The sequence below is a fragment of the Piliocolobus tephrosceles genome, chromosome 20 (genome assembly GCF_002776525.5).
Source record: "Piliocolobus tephrosceles isolate RC106 chromosome 20, ASM277652v3, whole genome shotgun sequence".
Lineage (NCBI taxonomy): Eukaryota > Metazoa > Chordata > Mammalia > Primates > Cercopithecidae > Piliocolobus > Piliocolobus tephrosceles.
The window spans coordinates 31,010,375-31,031,489 of NC_045453.1; the positions used below are offsets into that span (position 1 = coordinate 31,010,375).

Genomic DNA, 21,115 nt, shown 5'->3' on the forward strand with positions numbered 1-21,115 from the left:
GCCCAATTAAAAGAATATGTGTTCATAAATGAGCTCAGCACATTAATACTAATAACCAAAAGATGGAAACCACCTAAATATCTGTCAACTGATGAGTGAATAATCAAAATACTATGTATCTATTCAATTGAACATTATTAAAGGAACGAGGATACTGATGTAGCTTTTTTTTTTTTTTTTTTTGAAACCCAGGGTCTCACTCTTGTCACCCAGGCTAGAATGCAGTGGCACGATCATAGCTCGCTGTAGCCTTGAACTCCTGGGCTCCAGTGAAACATGGATGAATACTGAAAACAGCATGCTAAGTGAACCAAGTCAGTCACAAAAGATGACATACTGTATGATTACATTTCTATAAAATGCCTGGAATAGGCAAATCAATAAAGACACAAAGTAGATGAGTGGTTGCCTAGGGCTGGGAGATTGGAGAGGAATGGGTAGTGGTTGCTAATGGGAACCACGTTTCTTATTGAGGTGATAAAAATGTTTTAAAATTCATTGTGGCAATGTTGCACAACTCTGAATATACTACAAATCATCAACTTGTACGCTTTAAAGTGGTGAAACGGATGACACGTAAACTAAATCTCAATAAAGTTGTTTTATTCTTTGAAAAAGCAAAAGATTTTAACAACTTCACAAAACAAAATGTACAGACAGCCAAGAAATACAAGAAAAAATTCTCAACATCACAAGTCTTCAGAAAACTACAAGTCAGCCAGGCGCAGAGGCTAACACTTGTGATCCCAGCACTTTGGGAGGCCAAGGTAGGCAGACTGCTTGAATCCATGAGTTCAAGACCAGCCTAGGCAACATGGTGAAACCCCATCTCTACAAAAAATACAAACCTTAGCTAGGCATAGTAGCACACACCTGTAGTCCCAGCTACTCAGGAGGGTGAGGTGGGAGGATCACTTGAACCCAGAAGGCAGAGGTTGCAGGGAGCTGAGATCGCACCACTGCACTCCAGCCTGGGTGACAGAGCGAGACCCTGTCACAAAAACAAAACAAAACAAAACAGGCCAGGCGTGGTGGCTCACGCCTGTAATCCCAACACTTTGGGAGGTAGAGGTGGGCGGATCACGAGGTCAGGAGATGGAGACTGTACTGGCTAACATGGTGAAAGTCCGTCTCTACTAAAAATACAAAAAATTAGTCGGGCGTGGTGGCGGGTGCCTGTAGTCCCAGCTACTTGGGAGGCTGAGGCAGGAGAATGGCATGAATCCAGGAGGCAGAGCTTGCAGTGAGCCAAGATTGCGCCACTGCACTCCAGCCTGGGCGACAGAGTGAGACTCCATCTCAAAAACAAAACAAAACAAAAAACCTGTCAAGATCCTGAAAGACAAGGATAGAACAAGAAACCATCACAGATGGAGGAGCCTCAGGAGATATAGCAACTATAAATGTAATGTAGTACCCTGATGGGATCCCAGAGCAGAAAAAGAACATTAATGGAAAAATGCAGAATCCAAGTCAAATCTGTAATTTAGTTAACAATGTTAACTAATTTAACATTTAACAATGTTAACATTTAGAAAGCCAATGTTGCTTTCTTAGTTTTGATCAATGTAACATGCTTATTTAAGCCATAAAGATGAGAGCAGTTTCCCGACCTCAGCATTACTGATACTTTGGAATAGGTAAGTCTTTGTTGGTGGGGGGAGGGGCTGTCTGGTGCACTGCAGGATGTTCAGTAGTATCCCTGGCTTCTACCCACCAGTAGCACCCTCTGTGCCCCAAGATGTGACAACCAAAAATATATCTAGACATTGTATAAGATCCTTTGGGGGCAGAATTACCCATAATTGAAAGCCACTGCATTAGAAGTTGGGCAAACTGTATAAGGGAACTCTCAGTACCGTCTCTGCAACACTCCTATAAACCTAAAATTATTTCAAAATCAAAAGCTTAAAGACAAAACAAAACACAAGGCCAAAAATGCAAAAGCTACAATGAGGTAACACTACAACTACTAGAAGAACTAAAATTATAATGACAACACCAAGTGCTGGCAAAACATGAAATAGGAATCCACAGACGTTGGTAGAAATGCAAAATTGTACAGGTAATTTGGAAAACAGTGTGGCAATTCCTCTAAAAGCTAAACATACCAGTCAACCCAACAATTTCACTCTTAGGCATGTACCCATATGAAATGAAAACCTATGTCCACACAAAGTTGAATGCAAATACTCATATAAGCATTATTCATAACAGCCACGAAATGGAAAACTGCAGCGTTCCCAGAACTGGTGAATGCGATACAAAACACAGAGTATCTGTACATACTCAGCAATAAAAAGGAATGAACTATTGATAATAACAGGGATGAATTTCCAATGTATTTTGCTAAGGAAGAGAAGCCAGTTATGTAAGAGTGCATCCCATATGACTGAATTTATATGAAATTCTAGAAAAGGCAAAATATTTTGAAAACATCAGAAACAGGGTCAGTGGTTGCCTGGGCCTATGGTGGTCAGGGAGGGAGGGACCGCCAGACAGCCAAGGGGCAAATAAGGGTACTTGTCAGGTGACTGAAACTTTTGAACTCCATTGTGACAATGGCTGGATTACTGTATACATTTACCACATTCACCCAAGTGAACCATTAAAGTGGGTGAAGTTTATTGCATGTAAAATATGCCTCAATAAAAGCTCTTTAAACAAAGACATTGATGAGGGAAAAAGTGAGGGCCATCAGCAGTGGCCTGGGGTGATCTGGAGGCCTCCTGTGCAAGTAGAGGAACTGGAGCTCCTGAAGCCTTTCTCTGATCAAGTAGAAAGGGGCCCCTGACTACTTCTGTCCACCCTTCTGAGCAACGGACCATCCAGGAACAATGAAAGTCATTTCTGGCCATGCATGCATCGGAAGAATTCACTGAAGCTGAAAACCCACCCTGACTTGCAGGAAAAAAAGACTAGAAATACGGAATTCAAAGGGGCAGTCCTTTGGCCCAGTATACTATAGGAAGAAATCCATCAACTCAAGCCTGTACCCAGGGAGATTTATACCACCCTCGGGATGAAAGATCAAGATCTGGCAGTCAAGAGGTTTGGGAAAGTCAAAATAGGCACTGCAGAGAAAGTCACTAATGACATTTCACTAGACCACATTCATTCAGCTTCTCTTGGGAAATCAAGCAACTAAGATCCCCAATCTGTTTCTAGGGTCACAGAACAGAGAGGCAAATCTACATCCAGCCTTAAGTGGTCACAAGGGATCTGCCCTCTTAAAGAAAGCGAGGAAATGAAGCAGAAGAAAGAGAGGACCCCTGAAGCAGAGACAACTCCACAACAGAACAGGAGAGAGGTAAAGACTCAAACAAACTGGTGCTTTGGAACCACCATTTTGGAAAACCTGGCTGCTCTGCAACGACCTGGAGAGCCCACAGTGGATGAGCAGAGTCCTGAAGCCTCGGCCTCAATACTTCTCACTTGTTTGTCAGCTTTGTTAATAAGATGAAAGAAGAAAGCGGCCCTCTGGAGAGAGAAACCCCGCCTGACTCAGAAGAGTGCAGGGAGACTCAGCGACATGACATGTAGCAAGCACAAAGCTGGGTAGTGGCACACCGTAAGCCCTCTACAGTGCCAGTCACTAGATTACAAGACAAGGAGCGGCCAGCAACAAATGAATAGAGAGAAACTTAAATAAATTATGATCTATCTATACCCTGGCACACCATGCAACTATTTGTATGGTCTTAGTACCTCTAGATATGTAGTAAGTTAGAAAGATATCCATGATACATTAAATGCAAAAAGGTGAAAATTTTTGCATATGGTAGGAGCCCATTTCTTTTTTTTTTTTTTTTTTTTTTTTTGAGACGGAGTCTCCCTCTGTCCCCAGGCTGCAGTGCAGTGGCGCAATCTCCGCTTACTGCAACCTCTGCCTATCGGGTTCAAGCGAGTCTCCTGCCTCAGCCTCCTGAGTAGTTGGGAATACAGGCACATGCCACCACGCTCAACTAATTTTTGTATTTTAGTAGAGACTGGGTTTCACCATGTTGGCCAGGATGGTCTGGATCTCTGAACCTCGTGATCCGCCTGCCTCGGCCTCCCAAAGTGCTGGGAGTACAGGCGTGAGCCACCACGCCCAGTCAAGCCCATTTCTTAATACAAGTTACATTTAGGTATACATGTGCAACACATGTACACATAAACACATTCATATGTACATACACTTATTGAGGAAACAATCTAGAAGGGTACTCACCAAACTTCACAGCTCTTCCCAAGGTTGTAGTGGGGAAGGGACAGAAACTCTATTTAAATTCCTGAAGTTGTTAAATATTTCAATGGGCATATATTATGTTCGTGAATTTTTTTTTAAATATAAAGAGGATGGCTGGGGATGCCAAGGCAGGCAGATCACTTGAGGTCCGGAGTTCAAGACCAGCCTGGCCAACATGGCAAAATCCCATCTCTACTAAAAATACAAAAATCAGCCAGGCATGGTGACGTGTGCCTGTAATCCCAGCTACTCGGGAGGCTGAGGCAAGAGAATCACTTGAACCCAGGAAGCAGAGGTTGCAGTGAGCTGAGATTGTTAACACTGCACTCCAGCCTGGGTGACAGAGCACCTCAAAAAAAAAAAAAAAAGGATGGCTTAATTTTACGTGGCAATGTAACCAATGTTCCCTGGAAGTCCAACCACGGAAGTAGCCCTCCGTGTCTTTGTTCATTCCTTCCCTCACTCCATCACTCAGTTGTAATCATGTGTTAAGCCCAACTAACTTTAGACTCAATGCAAGAAGCTTGTGATACCAGGATAAGCAAGGTCCAGGCCCTGCTCTTAGAAGCTTTACAGTCTAGGCCTGGAAGTAAACAAGAAAATTATGAAGACCAGTAGGGACAGGACCCACAGAGAGTGCCCACAGGATACAACAAAAACACAAAAGAACACAGAGGGACTAGCCAGAGAGATGAGGAGTGTGAGGCTGAGAAGTTAGGCAGAGACCTGGGATGTTGGAAGGATGAGGCGAGGACTTTCAGATGAGCATGAACAGCATGGAAGGTCTGGAGGAAACTCGGGACACACTGGGCAGCTACGGAATGCGGGAACTTCCTGTATTTCCCATTCGACTTTTCTGTAAATCTAAAATGCCGCCAAAAATAAAGCCTATTAAAGAAAGAATGGAAATGAAATGCTTTTCCAGACAAACAAAAGCCAAGATAATTCACTGACAACAGTCTTGTACAAAACAAAAATTGTTAATGGAAGTTCTTGAGGCAAAAGGATACCTGATGGGAATAAGCATTTTACAAAAAGAAACAAAAAACATCAAAAATGGTAAAAAAAAAAAAAAAAAAAAAGATGGTAAATATTTTAAAATATTTTTCTTATTTGTAATTGCTTTAAGATAGTTGCTATATAAAGCAAACATATTAAAAAGTTATTCTGAAATTTATGATTTGTGTAGAAGTATAGTAAAATAACAGCATGAAAGACAGAGGGGAAGAGGTGGAAGAACACTATTGTGAGGCTCTTATTATGCAACATCTCCAACTCTACAGCATGCAAAGTGGTATCATTTTGAACATATGTCATGATGAATAAAAGAAGTATACTGTAATCCCTAGAAAAATCCATAAAGCCGGGCACGGTGGCTCACGCCTGTAATCCCAGCACTTTGGGAGGCCAAGGCAGGCGGATCATGAGGTCAGGAGATCGAGACCATCCTGGCCAAAATGGTGAAATGCTGTCTCTACTAAAAATACAAAAAACTAGCCGGGCGAGGTGGCGGGCGCCTGGAGTCCCAGCTACTCGGGAGGCTGAGGCAGGAGAATGGCGTGAATCCAGGAGGCGGAGCTTGCAGTGAGCCGAGATCGCAGCACTGCACTCCAGCCTGGGCGACACAGCAAGACTCTGTCTCAGAAAAAAAAAAGAGAAAAAATACAAAGTATGTTCTCTGACCACAAAAGATTTAAACTAGGAATCAATAACAGAAAGATATCTGCAAAATCCTCAAATATCTGGAAATAAAACAACACACTTCTGAATAACTAAATGATCAAAGGAGAAATCATTAACATTAAAAATACTTGTGCTGGGAAATAACAAAAATGTTATATATCAAAACTTGAGGTAACATGGTACTTAAGAGGAAAGTGTACAATATAAAATGCAGATGTTACAAAAGAAAAGCCAAAAAAAAAAAAAACTGAACTAAATATCCTTGAAAAAAAAGAACAGCAATTAAATCCCAAAAGTGGGAAAAAAAAAAAAAAAAAGCCAAGGAAAAAATACTACAAATTAGAGCAGATATTACTGAACTATTATAGAAAACAAACATACAACAGAAACAAAGCCAAAACCTGAGTCTTTGAAATAACTAATGAAATTCATAACCTTCTGGTAAGAATTATCTAGGGGGAAAAAAGAAAGAGAGAAGGCACAAATAACAAATAACAGGATGGAAATGGGGACACAACAGATGTCGCAGACAATAAAAAAAAAAATTGTCATTTTCCAACACAGAATGAAATAACAGGTTTAAGCTATGATTATTTGTGAACCCTGAAATCATCAGAAGAAAGACTGGTGAGGAATTTTATAATGAAAGAATAAAACACCTGAGCCCACTGCTCAATATGAAATCTCTAAAAGTGTGACAACTAGACATTGTTTCCTGGTGTTTTGTAATAAGAACTTCACAAAACAACATATGAAGTATTGCTTTAAAAAAAATTGAAGCAGAATATAATAAATTCTCCAAATGTAATTTTCCGTTTACAGAAAAGACAGGGAAAATGATACCATGAAAATAATGACCACCAAATACAGAATGTGGAAAATTCTCTAAGCTAATGACCACTTCAACAAATAAATGACATGGAGAAAGATGAAAGACAGAACCATTCGAGATTAAAAAGAGTTTAAGACCAAAAGGAAAAAAACCTGTAAACAAAAAGAGACTTAACAGACACATCTACCTAATGAAATGTGTAGACCTTATTTGGATCATGATTCAAACAAATCAACCATAAAAAGGTATTTTTTAGACAGGAAAACTGGACATAGACTGATAAACTAGAAAGCATTGTTGTTAATTTTGTTAAGTGTGATAATGATACTACAGTTAGATTTGTTCTAAGTCCTTAATTGGATAAAATATGATGTCTCAAATTTCCTTTAAAATACACAACCAAAAAAAGCACAAAACTTCTGCAGAGAAAATGATCAGACTCTACTGGGAAACTAAAGAAAACCTAAATAAATGAAAAGATGTACCATGTTTATGGATTGGAAGTCTACACATTGTAAAAAGGGCAATACTCTCCAAATTGACCTACAGATTCAAAGCAAACCCAATCAAAATCCTAATAGATGTTCTGTTTTGTTTCATTTTGTTAGAATCTGCTGAGCTGGATTTTAAATTTATATGAGAATACAAAGGAACAAGAATAACAAGTCATGCCAAAGAAGAAAAACAAGATGGGAAGACTTGTTCTATCAAATATCAAGACTCACTCTAAATCTATAGTAACCAAAACAGTGTGGTATTGGCTGAGGGGACCACTGGAAGAGAGGGGAGAGTGCAGACAAAGACTGTAAACAGAGGCTGGACTATAACAGAGGTGGCACTCCAGCGTGGTGGGAAAAGAACATACTTTTGATAAATGACATTGTGACAATTAGGAAAATGAAGCTGGAGCCATTTTTCATATGATAAAAAATTAAGTTCAGGCAGATTGCAGAACTATAGTATATCTATTTCACAGAAAAAAATAAAGGCTTTAAAGCAATATAAAGAAATAGAGAAAAAAGCTTCCAAATGCACTATTAAGGATAATGCCAATAAATTTAACCACATTAAAGTGAATAGCCTGTGTGCCTGGTGCAGCGCTCACACCATCAAGGCCAGGACTTTGAAACCAGCCTAGGCAACATAGTGAGACCCTGTCTCTACGCAAAATAAAGTAGCTGGGCACGCTCCTGTCATGGCAGCTACTCAGGAGGCTGAAGCAGGAGGATCTCTTGAGCCCAGGAGTTTGAGACTCCAGCTATGATTACACCACTGCACTCTAGCACAAGACTTGCACACAAGTCTTGTTCTAGGTTAACAGAACAAGACTTGTGACCTTGTTACCCAAAGTCTCAATCAATCAATCAATCAATCAATAAAAAGAAAAATGAATAGCTTCTGGTCACCAAAAGAACACCATAAAGAGAGTTTAAACACAATCCATCAGTTGAAGATGTTTATCATACAAAATTAATAAAGGTTTGAAATCTAGAATATACACAGAACTCCTACACATCAATAATAAAAAGACAAACAATCCATCCTCTCCCTAGCAATTCAACCAAAGATTTGAACAGGCACTTCACAAAATAGAAATACAGATGTTCAACGAACATGAAAAAGTGTTTAAACACATAGTAAGGAAAATAAAAATTCAAATCACAAAGTGATATCGTTATATACACTACCAAACTACCAAATTGGCTAAAATACAAAAATCTGACAATACCAATTGGCAGATAAAATGTAGGGCAAAGGTAAGGCTGGGCATAGTGGCTCACACCTGTAATCCTAGCACTTTGAGAAGCCGAGGCAGGTGGATCACCTGAAGTCAGGAGTTAGACACCAGCCTGGCCAATATGGTGAAACCCTGTCTCTACTAAAAATACAAAACTTAGCCAGGCATGGTAGTATACACCTGAAGTCCCAGCTACTTGAGAGGCCAAGGCAGGAGAATTGCTTGAACCCAGGAGGCAGAGGTTGCAGAGCCAAGATCGCACCACTGCACTCCAGCCTGAGCAATGGAGCAAGACTCCGTCTCAAAAAAAAAAAAAGTAGGGCAAAGGTAGGAGTATAAACTGACACAACCACTTTGGAAAACTGGCATTCTCTACTCAAGCAGAAGAGAAACATACACCACCACATAGTATTTCTTTCCTGGGTACGTATCCTACAGAAATGCATACTTGTGTGTCCCCAGATACATCTACAAGACTGTTCATAGCAAAACTGTAATAGTCAAAATGCTTTCAGTTCTTTAACAATAGTAGATGGATAAATGTCAGTATATTCAAGAATCCTATTATGAAAAGAACAAATTCAAAATATTAATATATGTGAAATCCATAAAAGTAATGTATCCTGTATGATTTCACATAAAGTCCAGAAACAATAAAATTAAATTACATTATTTGGTGATAGCTAGGTGCCAAACTTGAAAGACAAAAAAGAAAAAAGACATCATTCAGGGTATCATCATTCCCTAGCATCAAAGGAGAATAACGATGGACTCATCTGCAATATTAAATGGATCCATCCAGCAACATCCTTGGGAGCGTTCTATGATTTAACAGATGAAAGGGCTTAGCCTATATTTGGCATAGAATGTAATTTTTATTTTTTCATTTTCTTTTTTTTTATAGAATTTTTTTTTTTTTTTTTTTTTTTTGAGACCGAGTCTTGCTCTGTCACCAAAGCTGGAGTGCAGTGGCCGGATCTCAGCTCACTGCAAGCTCCGCCTCCAGGTTTACGCCATTCTCCTGCCTCAGCCTCCCGAGTAGCTGGGACTACAGGCGCCTGCTACCGCACCCGGCTAATTTTTTGTATTTTTAGTAGAGATGGGGTTTCACCGTGTTAGCCAGGATGGTCTCGATCTCCTGACCTCGTAATCCGCCCACTCCTGCCTCCCAAAGTGCTGGGATTACAGGAGTGAGCCACCACACCCGGCCAGAATGTAATTTTTAAAAGTAAGAGCCAGCGAAGGTAAGGAAAGAGGCTATGTGAGTACCATCAATTCTTGGCAAGTGGTGTAGTTAGGGACTACCTGGGGAAGAAACCTCAGAGGATAGTTTAGAACAAGACAAGCCAGGGTTTCAAGTGGGGTGAAAAGGCACCTGTAACAGGCCAGGAGACACTGAAGACAGAAGGCAAACCTGAGGGGGGTGAGGGATCAGGGAGACCTGAGGGGGGCGAGGGATCAGGGAGACCTGAGGGGGGCAAGGGATCAGGGAGAGAGGGCCCGTCAAAGGGCAGAACAGGAGGAGAGAGACTTTCTGCTGAGAAAGGAGGGGAGAATGCTTTCAGATTCACAGAAGTTTGGGTAGCACGTAAACGGAAAGGGAAGCCTTAGTTTCTGCTTTCTTCAAGATATTAAGAATCAAGGTCATCTGCTGAGCCAATGTGGGCCTGGAGTCGAACCCTGCGAACACGGTACACAGTGACAACAGAGCATGGCATGACACGTTGCCACCGAAGTCCCTGATGCACAGTGCAGTCAAAAAACAAAGCGGGCAGACAATGCTTCCAACTGATGCTTCTTGGTGCTTCTCAATTAAGGAATGCGTGACTTAGCTGAGTACTGCATATGTGAAAGAAACCCAGTTAGCAATCCTAATCACTTAAACACCATGAAATTCATCACCATTTCCTTCCTGGCTTACCAGGTGTTCAGCAAAACAATAGCAAAAATAATGAAAAAGCCTAGTAAGATGGTACCATTCAGATAGAAGCCCAGCATCCTGGTGACAATCTGTATTCAACCTACCTCATCATTCATGAAGTCTTCTCGAAGCTGTCACAGAGAAGTGGCCCCAAGTGTCAGCTTAAAGCACACAACAGAGAGTTATCAACATACACAGGCCTGGTTGGGCTTACCGATTGAAGGTGTTCTCACTGAAAGCATACTTCTCCAGGCGAACGAGTGGAGGCAGGTTATCCTGGCCTGGAATGTCCAAGAAGGCTGTTACTCTCATGTTGTCACAATCTGGACCATAGTCTTCAAATCCATCTAAAAAGGAAGAGTGGAGTGGGGGGAACCCACACTCAAAAGTGTGTATCAACTGTGACAAGTCACACTTGGGCAAAGACATGGCCTTGTGGCATGCGTTCTACCTTCACAGCTGAAGTCTCTAAGAATCGCAACATTGAGAATTCAGCCAAAATGAAATGGTCAGTTGAAGAACCCCGTAAGAAAAGTAATAGGTACTAGAGTAACAAAGAACAGCCGAATGCCTTTCTTTTAGTGCAGTCTGTCTAACGCATGAGTGAAGGGAACCACTCCTCTACTGGAGAACCCAGCAAGGGAGCAGATGCTCACCTCTAAGAAAGCCCTGCTGTTTAAGAAGCCCTGCTCACCACGCAGGGCTGTGCAAACAGGTTAAAGCAGTTGAAGGAAAAACAAGTCAGTTTGGCCTTGTTAGCAAGACTCTGACAGAAAGTCCACTCCACATCTGGTCTGTTCTAAACGTACTCATGTAGCCTCATAGACGCCATGACATACATTCCCATCCATCCATATCTGTGGCCCCAGAACACCCAACCACACCTCTCCACACAGGTATCCAACAAGTTCCTCCAACTCCTTCTGGCCAAAAATGAGCCAATTATCATCCTTCCTCTTCCTCTTTTTTTTTTTTTTTTTTTTTCCTGAGACGGAGTCTCACTTTGCTGTGCAGGCTGGAGTGCAGTGGCCCAATCTCAGCTCACTGCAACCTCTGCCCCCTGGGTTCAAGTGATTCTCCTGCCTCAGGCTCCCCGAGTAGCTGGGATTACAGGCATGTGCCATCACACCCAGCTAATTTTTTTGTATTTTTAGTACAGACAGGGTTTCATCATGTTGGCCAGGCTGGTCTTGAACTCCAGACCTCAGGTAATCACCTGCCTTGGCCTCCCAAAGTGCTGGGATTACAGGCATGAGCCACCATGTCCAGCCCCTCTTCCTCTCCTGCTCTTTTCCCTCCTGTGCAGTGGGTAGTTGAATTCATGGGCTCTGGAGTCAAACACACCTGGAATGGGATGAATCCCACAACTACTACTCACTGCTGTATGGCCAGAGTTCGTCACGTCACCTGTCCACACTTCTGTGTTCTCATCTTGAGGATGGGATGAGATCCCTCCCTTGTGCCACCAGGATGCTGGAGTAAGTGGGACCATGCATGGGAACACCTGCAGGATCTGGCCGATCTTGACATTGTTTACCTCCCTTCACTTACTCCCATGTTTCACATCCCCCACAGCATTCTGAAGATCTGTTCCCTATCTACTCTCTCCCATTTAGACCTAAGGTCTCAGCTAGGGTGAAGCCTCTTTAGAATGGCTTGCCTTCCCACTCTCCTCACACCTCAAGTGCCCTGGTGATGGCAACCTGTGCCAGCCTCCTGCAACATGAAGTTCACTGTTTGTCTGCAAGAAGTCCTTACACAATAAACGTTCCTGAGGGCAAAACTGTGTCCAGTTACTGTTGGATTCTCCAAGCCTAGCACATAGGCTTGGTAAAATGCATAGTCTTAAAGTAAATTTATTCATTACGTGTTTAATGAACACCTACTATGTGCCCTGACACATTACTAAACGCATAATGAGTAAATTCACTTTAAGACTATGCATTTTACCAAAAATGGTCTCCAACAACATCAACCACTGAATTAACTTAATCTTTCCATCCACTCTATAAAACACACTGACTAATCCCAGGGCTTAATGAACACTCAGAGCGAAGAGGCTACTCTCTAGGAATAACAGTGGTAAGGGGAATTGTTGGGATGATATTGATAATAAAAATAATAGCTACCTTTTTTGAGTTCTTATAACAGGCCAGGGACAGGGAAGTAGCTTTCACATATGATTCAGTTCCCACACCAAATCAACCAAGTAAGATTCTTATCCTCATTTTACCAATGAGCAAACCAATACCTAAAGAAGTTAGGCAACGTTTCCTCAGTCACTCTCCCAGTTTGCCCTATCCAGAAGGAGGCTCGTGCACAGCTATTCCCAACAGGAGTTACCTGCTTACTAAGAGTCAGGTCCTGTGCTATTATTTCTGAATGTTAGTTTGAATTCTTCAGAAAGATTCAATAAAAATGAGTTATTAAAATATAGCTGTCAAATTAGGAGTAGATAAAACAAGCAGAAAATACTGTAAACACACTGTAAAAAATGATAAGGGCTTACATTTGCATTGCCTGACATATAAGTCTTCTCACTCCACATAAGACAGTGAACCTGGAAATGTAGACGAGGGCTCACAAGTGTGATCTATGGATGAAGGCAGAGGGTCCATGTCCCAAGCAAGGCAAGGCCTTGGCTCAGATCACCAGGTCAGCCTATGAATATCCATTCTTTGATTAAAATTAGAAGTTTTAGAAATGTAGCCATCTTGGCCAGGTGCGGTGGCTCACACCTGCAATCCCAGCACTTTGGGAGGCTGAGGCGGGTGGATCACTTAAGGCCCGGAGTTCAAGACCAGCCTGGCCAACATGATGAAACTCCATCTCAACTAAAGTACAAAAATTACTCAGGTGTGGTGGCATATGCCTGTAATCCCAGCTATCTGGGAGGCTGAGGCAGAGAATAGCTTGAATCTGGGAGGTGGAGGTTGCAGTGAGGCAAGATCACGCCACTATACCCAGCCTGGGTGATGGAGCAAGACTTCATCTCAAAAAGAAAAAAAATATATATATAACTATCTTTTTTTAAGAATCCCTGATATGGCCAACTTTTTCTATTCAGCAGTTATCTTCTCCTCCCATTCCTGCTAGAAGAGGCCATCACTGAAAGGATAAGGCAGGGAGGGAACTGCCTGGAGTTGAGAGCTAATTATCAAGAGGACTCTTGCTATTTCAAAGATAGCCTGGCAGAGTTTGTGCCCAGGTAAGAGAAACACTCCTGGCAGAGCCCTCCCTTCTCCCACTCCCCCACTTAATCTTTCCATTGCTAACCTAGGAAAATAAAGATAAAGAAACAGGCTACTGAGGACTTCCCTGAGGCTAATTTTGGCAAAGTAACAGCCTCAATAGTTAGTTCCAGAAAGGTTAATCAGCACCTGCTCTAGAGGTGGAAATGCATCCCTCCTACCCCTCGCCCTGAAAACTGGTATGAAAAAGTAGAGGAGTCCTACCAGGGAGGTAGAAAAACCAAAGTCAATGCAGGCAGTAATGGAAAAGGGTTCAATCTAGAGATGACAAGTTTGTGCCTAGTACTTACTTTTCTTTGAACATGAACCACATTTTCCCCCAACTAATTCTTTTAGGCTAACAATATGAGCTTATTAAAAATTTACATTGTATAACAGCTACTCGGAGAATGTTAATAAAGAATTATACAGTTACAGAAAAAATATGTATGACATAATCAAATATGCCATTTCTGTGCACAATAGCTGCCTTGGATGAACAGGTCCACACCGGGTCATAGCCAAGCCCAATGACCAGAGTCACTGCATATGAGCTATTTTCAAGCACCTCAGAGTCCAGAAGGAATAGGCAGCCTCGATCCCACAGATAGTTATTTAGCATCTGCAGGCCCAGGCTGGAACGGACTTGAAAACATTAAGTTTAAAGCAGTAGTTCCCAAGCTTTGGGGTAACAGATAGTTTTGGAACCTGAAGATATCTACAGTCTAATACATTCAATACTTTTCATACAGGATCATGGGTTTCAAAAGATCTTCTGAGGACCACTGTGTATTTTATGGGTTGAGAACATGGTGTTTTAAAGTAACAGAAAATAGCCAGACACTCTTCAAAAAACTGTCTTTAGTCAGACAACTAACGAACTTAGCAATAAGTTCTACCAAAGAATAGATGTTACTGGAGAATATTAATGATCCTACCACATTAACTATATAAAACTATACTATCAACAAGGAAATAAAAGCTATGTATAAGACATAAAATAATGAATAACAATTTACCCTTCTTGGTTACTTCTATAAAGAAACTGTGCTAAGAGCTTTCCGTGTAGTAGCAGTAGTTTGTTAAATCTTGATAAAAACCATATTAATCCCATTAAAAAAATTAAAAAGAGACCAGGTAAGGTGGCTCACACCTGTAATCCCAGCACTCTGGGAGGCTGAGGTGGGAAGACCGCTTGGGCTCAGAAGTTGGGGATCAGCCTGGGGAAGAAAGCAAGATTTTGCCTCTAAGAAAAATATAAAAATTTAGTGGTTGTGATGGTGTGTGCCCGTGGTCCCAGCTACTCAGGAGGCTGAGGAGGGAGGATCATCTGAGCCCAGGAGGTCAAGGCTGTAGTGAACTATGATCACAGCACGGCATTCCAGCCTGGGTGACAGAGTGAGACTCTGTCTCAAAAAAAAATTAGAAAAAAAAAAGAAGCTCAGAGAAGTTACGAAAATTGCTACCCATAGAGTGGCAGAGTCAGAATTTGAACTTGGTCAGAATCCAGACGCTGCATTGATCTATACTGCTAGAGAGGAAACCTACACTTTAATTTCAATGTTCAAAGAAACCCCTCCTAACTTCTGCTCCGAGCCTCAGGTGCAGGGTCCTTCCCTTAGTCCTGCAAATGCACCAAGAACCTTCATCTCGGTGACTTTGTATCTGCTGTCCACTGCCTGGGACTCCCACTTCTCACACCCTCCCTCCCTCCTGAGCTTGGGTGTCAGTGTCCAAAGCGCCCTCCCCACCCCCCAGGAGGCCGGGCTCCCGACAGCCTCTCCTTCCTTCCAGACCGTGTCAGGCCACCTCCCAGCTGCCCTGGGGCTGCGAGAGGCCCTGTGGCCCCAGGGCCCTGTGCTGTCTCAGAACTGCAGCAGGTGCTCCACAGCAAGTAGTTAACTAAAGGAATGACCCCACCAAAAGAAAATTCCGTGAATAAAAACAAATATTTTTTAAAAAGAATGTTATAAAACAGGATCACAAAGAAGAAGAAACCTTAGAACATGCCTTGATAAACTCTCATTTTATAGACAGGTAAAGAGATATTACCCCAAAAGACAACAGCATAGCTGGGATTCTTAGAACCTGAAGGTTCTGCACGCCAGGCCAGTGTTCTTTCAACAGACAGGCAGAAAAACCAACTCGGATGAAGGCTACAAGAACAACAAAGCCAAAGGGAAGAGTTATGGTCTCTGAGGTAATTGGCGGGAAAAGAAAAAGACTTCAGTTTCCAGCCAAGATGGCTAAAGAAGGACCTGACATATGTGTAAGTAGAGTCTCAAAAGAAGAAAAAGAGAGAGAGAGAGAAAAAAAAAAAACATAAAAGAGATGAGAAGAAGAATCGCTGTAATTTTTTAAAATTTGGTAAAACCTATAACCCTACAGATTCAGGAAACTTAACAAATCCAAGCAAAATATACATAATGAACTATCACACAGGGCACATCATAATCAATTGGTAAAAACCAATGATAAAGAAAAATATTTTTAATTGTTTTATTTTTAATTGACAAGTACTAATCATATATGTAAGGAAAAAACCCTTAAAACCAGTCCAAAAAAAAAGACACATTACATAAAAATGCAGAAACAAAGAAAGAATAACAACTTTTCTCATCAAAAACCATGCAATGAAGAAGAAAATGCAAAGACATTGTGACGGTTAATACTGAGTGTCAACTTGATTGAAGGATGCAAAGTATTGATCCTGGGTGTGTCTGTGAGGGTGTTGTCAAAGGAGATTAACATTTGAGTCAGTGGGCTGGGGAAGGCAGACCCACCCTTAATCTAGTGGGCACAATCTAATTAGCTTCCACCGAATATAAAGCAGGCAGAAAAACATGAAAAGGCAAGACTGGCCTAGCCTCCCAGCCTATATCTTTCTCCTGTGCTGGACGCTTCCTGCTCTCAAACATCAGACTCCAAGTTCTTCAGTTTTGAGACTCGGACTGGCTCTCCTTGCTCCTCAAGCTCGCAGACAGCCTACTGTGGGACCTTGTGATCATGTAGGTTAATACATATACATATGTATGTGTGTGTGTATACATATATATATGTGTGTGTGTATATATATCTCCTATTAGTTTGGTCCCTCTAGGGAACCTTGACTAATACAGATATGTTTAAAATACTAAAAGAAAAAACCATTAACCAAGAATTTTTTTTTTTTTTTTTTTTTTTTTTTTTGAGGTAGAGTCTCACTCCGTCCCCCAGGCTGGAGTGCAGCGGCGCTATCTCGGCTCACTGAAAGCTCCACCTCCCAGGTTCATGCCATTCTCCTGCCTCAGCCTCCCGAGTAGCTGGGTGCCCACCACCACGCCTGGCTAATTTTTTGGTTTTTTTTTTAGTGGAGATGGGATTTCACCATTTTGGCCAGGATGATCTCGATCTCCTGACCAAGTGATCTGCCCGCCTTGGCCTCCCGAAGTGCTGGGATTATACGTGTGAGCCACCACTCCTGGCCTGATTTCTTAACACTGTACAATGTCCCTTTTTTCCCTAGCAATATTCTCCTTTTCTAAAGCTTACCGTGTCTGATGTTAATATATACACTCTAGCTTTCTTTTGAAAAGCTGAAAAAAACGCATTGCCAGCAGATATGTACTACAAGTAATGCTAAAGCTAGTTCTTCAGAAAGAACACATATGATCTGAAGCCACACAAATATAAGAGGAAGACCAGGAATGGCAAATATGTAAATAAATATAAGCAATGCTGGTTTATTTTCTTTTTTTTCATTTAAAAACATCTCTTTAAAAGGTAATTGACTACTAAAATGAAAACAATGGCAATGCAGTGGGGCTAACAGCATATGTAGAAGTAAAATAGCAATAAGGCAAGAAAACAAAATAAAAGGCATTCCGATTAGAAAGGAAAAAGTAAAACCATCTTTATTCACAAACAACATGACTGTCCATATAGAAGATCTCAATGAACTTACAAAATAACTAGAATAAGTGAGCTTTGTAAGATTATAGGATACAAGTAAATACACAAAAAACAGTTGTATACTACCCAAAGCAATCTACAGATTCAATGTAATCCCTATGAAAATAACAATGACATTCTTCCCAGAACTAAAAAAAAAAAAAAAAAATCCTAAAATTTATATGGAATCAGAAAGCCCCAGAATACCCAAAGCAATACTGAGCAAAAACAAGAAAGCTGGAGGCATCATGTTACCTGACTCAAAATGTACTGCAATGCTAGTAACCAAAACAGCATGGTACTGTCATAAAAACAGACATATAGACCAATGGAGCAGAATAGAAAACCCAGAAGTAAACCCACACATTTCCAGTCAACTAATTTTCAACAAAGGCCCCAAGTACATACACTGGGGAAAGGACAGTCTCTTTAGTAATGGTGCTGGAAAAACTGGAAATCCACATGCAGAAGAATGAAACTAGACCCCTACCTCACCAAACACAAAAATCGAATCAGAAAGGATTAAAGACTTAAAAATCTAAGACCTAAAACAGTGAAACTACTAGAAGAAAACACTGGGGAAATGCTCCAGGACACTATTGGTCTGGGCAAAGATTTCTTGAGTAAGACCTCAAAAGCCAGGCAACCACAGCAAAAATGGCCAAAAGGGGTAACATCAAGCTGAAAAGCTTCTACATGAAAAGGAAACAACAAAGTGAAGAAGACAGCCCACAGAATGGGAGAAAACATTTGCATACTACTCATCTGAAGGGGTTAATAACCAGAATACATAAGGAATTCAAATTCAATGGGAAAATAAACAAATAATCCAATTTTAAAATGGGCAAAAATATGAACAGACATTTCTCAAAAGAAAACATGAAATTTTAAGGATACCATCATGATAGCATCAAAAATACGAAATTCTTAGGGATAAATTTAACAAAATCCTATGAGAAAAATCTTAAAAGAATGTTGAAAACAGTTATCCCACTTTCAGAAACCAGAAGACTCAATATTGTTATGTGGATTATCCTCAATTTACATATAAATCCAATGTTACCCCAATCAAAAGCCTAGCACTTAAGTTTGTAGAAATCAAAAAGCTGATTCTAAATTCATATGGAAATTTAAAGGACCTAGAATGCCAAAACAATTTTGAAAAAGAAAAATAAGGCCGGGTGCGGTGGCTCAAGCCTGTAATCCCAGCACTTTGGGAGGCTGAGACGGGCGGATCACGAGGTCAGGAGATCGAGACCATCCTGGCTAACACGGTTAAACCCCGTCTCTACTAAAAACTACAAAAAACTAGCCGGGCGAGGTGGCGGCGCCTGTAGTCCCAGCTACCCGGGAGGCTGAGGCAGGAGAATGGCGGGAACCTGGGAGGCGGAGCTTGCAGTGAGCTGAGATCCGGCCACAGCACTCCAGCCTGGGTGACAGAGCGAGACTCCGTCTCAAAAAAAAAAAAAGAAAAAGAAAAAGAAAAATAAAGCAGAAACATTCACAGTTCTTGACTTCAAGACTTACTATCACGACATTATGATACCAGCTTAAGGATAAACACACATATTAATGGAACATAAGAGAAAATCCATTAAGAGATATAAAATCTAAGTTTAATTGATTTTTTACAAAGGTGCCATGGTTATTCAATGGGGAAGGGACAATCTTCCAAAGAGTATTAGAATAACAGAATAAACGTGGGGAAAATGAACCTTGTTCCTTATGTCACATAAAGTAATTAACTCAAAATCTGTCATAGACATGAATTCAAAACATAAAACATTAGAACTCACAGAAGAAAACACAGGAAAATATTTGTGCTCTTGAGAAAAGCAAAGATTTCCTAGAGTACACAAAACATAACAGAAGATACTAATGAATTACATTTCATCAAAACTGAAAACTTTTGTTCTTAGAAAGAAGAAAATGGAACACTGAGCCACTGAGAAGAATACATTCGTAAAACATGTATCTGATAAAGAATTTGTATCCAGAAAACACTAAAAAAAATTCTTAGAGTCTGATTTCAATAATAGGTACAAAACTTGAGTCTCACCAAAAAAAATATACAAGTGTGCCGTTAAGCACAGGAAAAGATGTACAACATCATTAGTAATTAGGCAGATGTCAAAACCACAATGAGATAACACTACACACTCACTAGGTAGGCTGATTTTTTTTTAACTATCAAATATCTCAGCAAGAATATGGAAAAACTGAATGTCTCATACGTTGCTGGGGGAAATGCAAAATGGTATAGCCACTAAAGAGTTTGGCAGTTTCTTTAAAAAATAAATATATTTATATGTGACCCAGTAAATCCCACACACCGTAGGTATTTACCCAAGATAAATTAAAACATGTTTACACAAGGATTTGTACTTGTATGTTCATAGCAGCTTTATTCACAATAGCCAAAAACTGGAAATAAACAAACCCATCAACTGTTAAGTGGATAAATTGTTATACATCCATATAATGCAATGCTTCTCAGCAATAAAAAGGAATCAATTGCTAACATCTACCAACACAGGTGTATCTCAAAAGCATCATGCCAACTGGAAGAAACTCAACATAAAAGATTTCATACTGCATAATTCTACTAATATTCTACTGTATTCTAGAAAAGACAAAAATACAGTCTGTTTAGCAGATCAGTGGTTTCCTGGGCTCACGGTGAGGAACATGTGCTGGCAAAGGGGCACAAGGAATTTTTGGAGGGGCTGGGAAAGTATTTTATCCTGATTATGGTTGCATGGTTGTGGTCACACAATCCTATTTGTTAAGACTCAGCTTAACAAATTAAACTGGTGAATTTCATTGTATGTAAATTATACACCAATAAAAGTGACTCTTAAAAAAAAACAAAGATGAGCAGAGGTTGTAACAGTGTCTATTCTTCTACCCATTCTGAGCTGGGTTTTGTGGAGGCTACAGTGAATCTGCTTGGCAAGTTGCTGGCATTGCTGTGATAAAATCAACCCTTAAGAATATCAAACTCCCTTTGTTCTGACTGAACATTTAGGAAGTAACCTTGTGATCTTAATTTCCTTGAAAACCCCAATTAAGATCCAGAGAATGCCAGATAACTCATAACTCTTAACAGCAGTGATGAGACTACAGGGAGCTGCATGGCCTTTAGGGACACCTTCCTTTCACTGTAAAGATGTCCAAGAATATACCTTAAAACTGCCAGAAGATTGATATTTGTGACTGAGGTCCTACTTGCTCCTCAACAGTGCTGGGAAAGCACTGTCAACTTCCTACTCCAGACTTTGTCCAGTGGGATGCTACTGACCTATGAACCTGAACATCAGCCTTCCAGGCAAATATTTACCCCAACCATAACAAATAATAAACTGACATTCTGATTTCTATTCTAACATCAGTCCCCAGTTTCCCTCCCCACAGTCACTGCCCTAACCCAGTGTAGTATCCAGGAGGAGCATGGACTTTGGACAACTAGGTTCAAGTCCCAGGGGCTGAGATCTCCAAGAACATGACAGTGGAGGTGAAGAGAATGGAACTCTCTCTCTCTCTCTCTCTC

General features: G+C 40.8%; 1 protein-coding gene across 6 annotated transcripts in view; it reads right to left on the reverse strand.

Annotated features, from left to right (window-relative positions):
- The window catches only part of LOC111555690 (serine/threonine-protein phosphatase 4 regulatory subunit 1-like), an 89,998-nt gene that overhangs the window by 48,065 nt on the left and 20,818 nt on the right, over positions 1-21,115 (reverse strand). For 4 of the 6 annotated variants that reach the window (XM_023231990.1, XM_023231989.1, XM_023231987.1 and 1 more), the window contains exon 3: positions 10,620-10,752. The exons of 1 other annotated variant lie outside the window; for it this stretch is intronic. In XM_023231990.1, the coding sequence (XP_023087758.1) occupies positions 10,620-10,752 (133 nt within the window). The remainder of the gene's footprint in view (positions 1-10,619; positions 10,753-21,115) is intronic. One more of the 6 variants, XM_023231988.1, reaches the window with a different exon arrangement.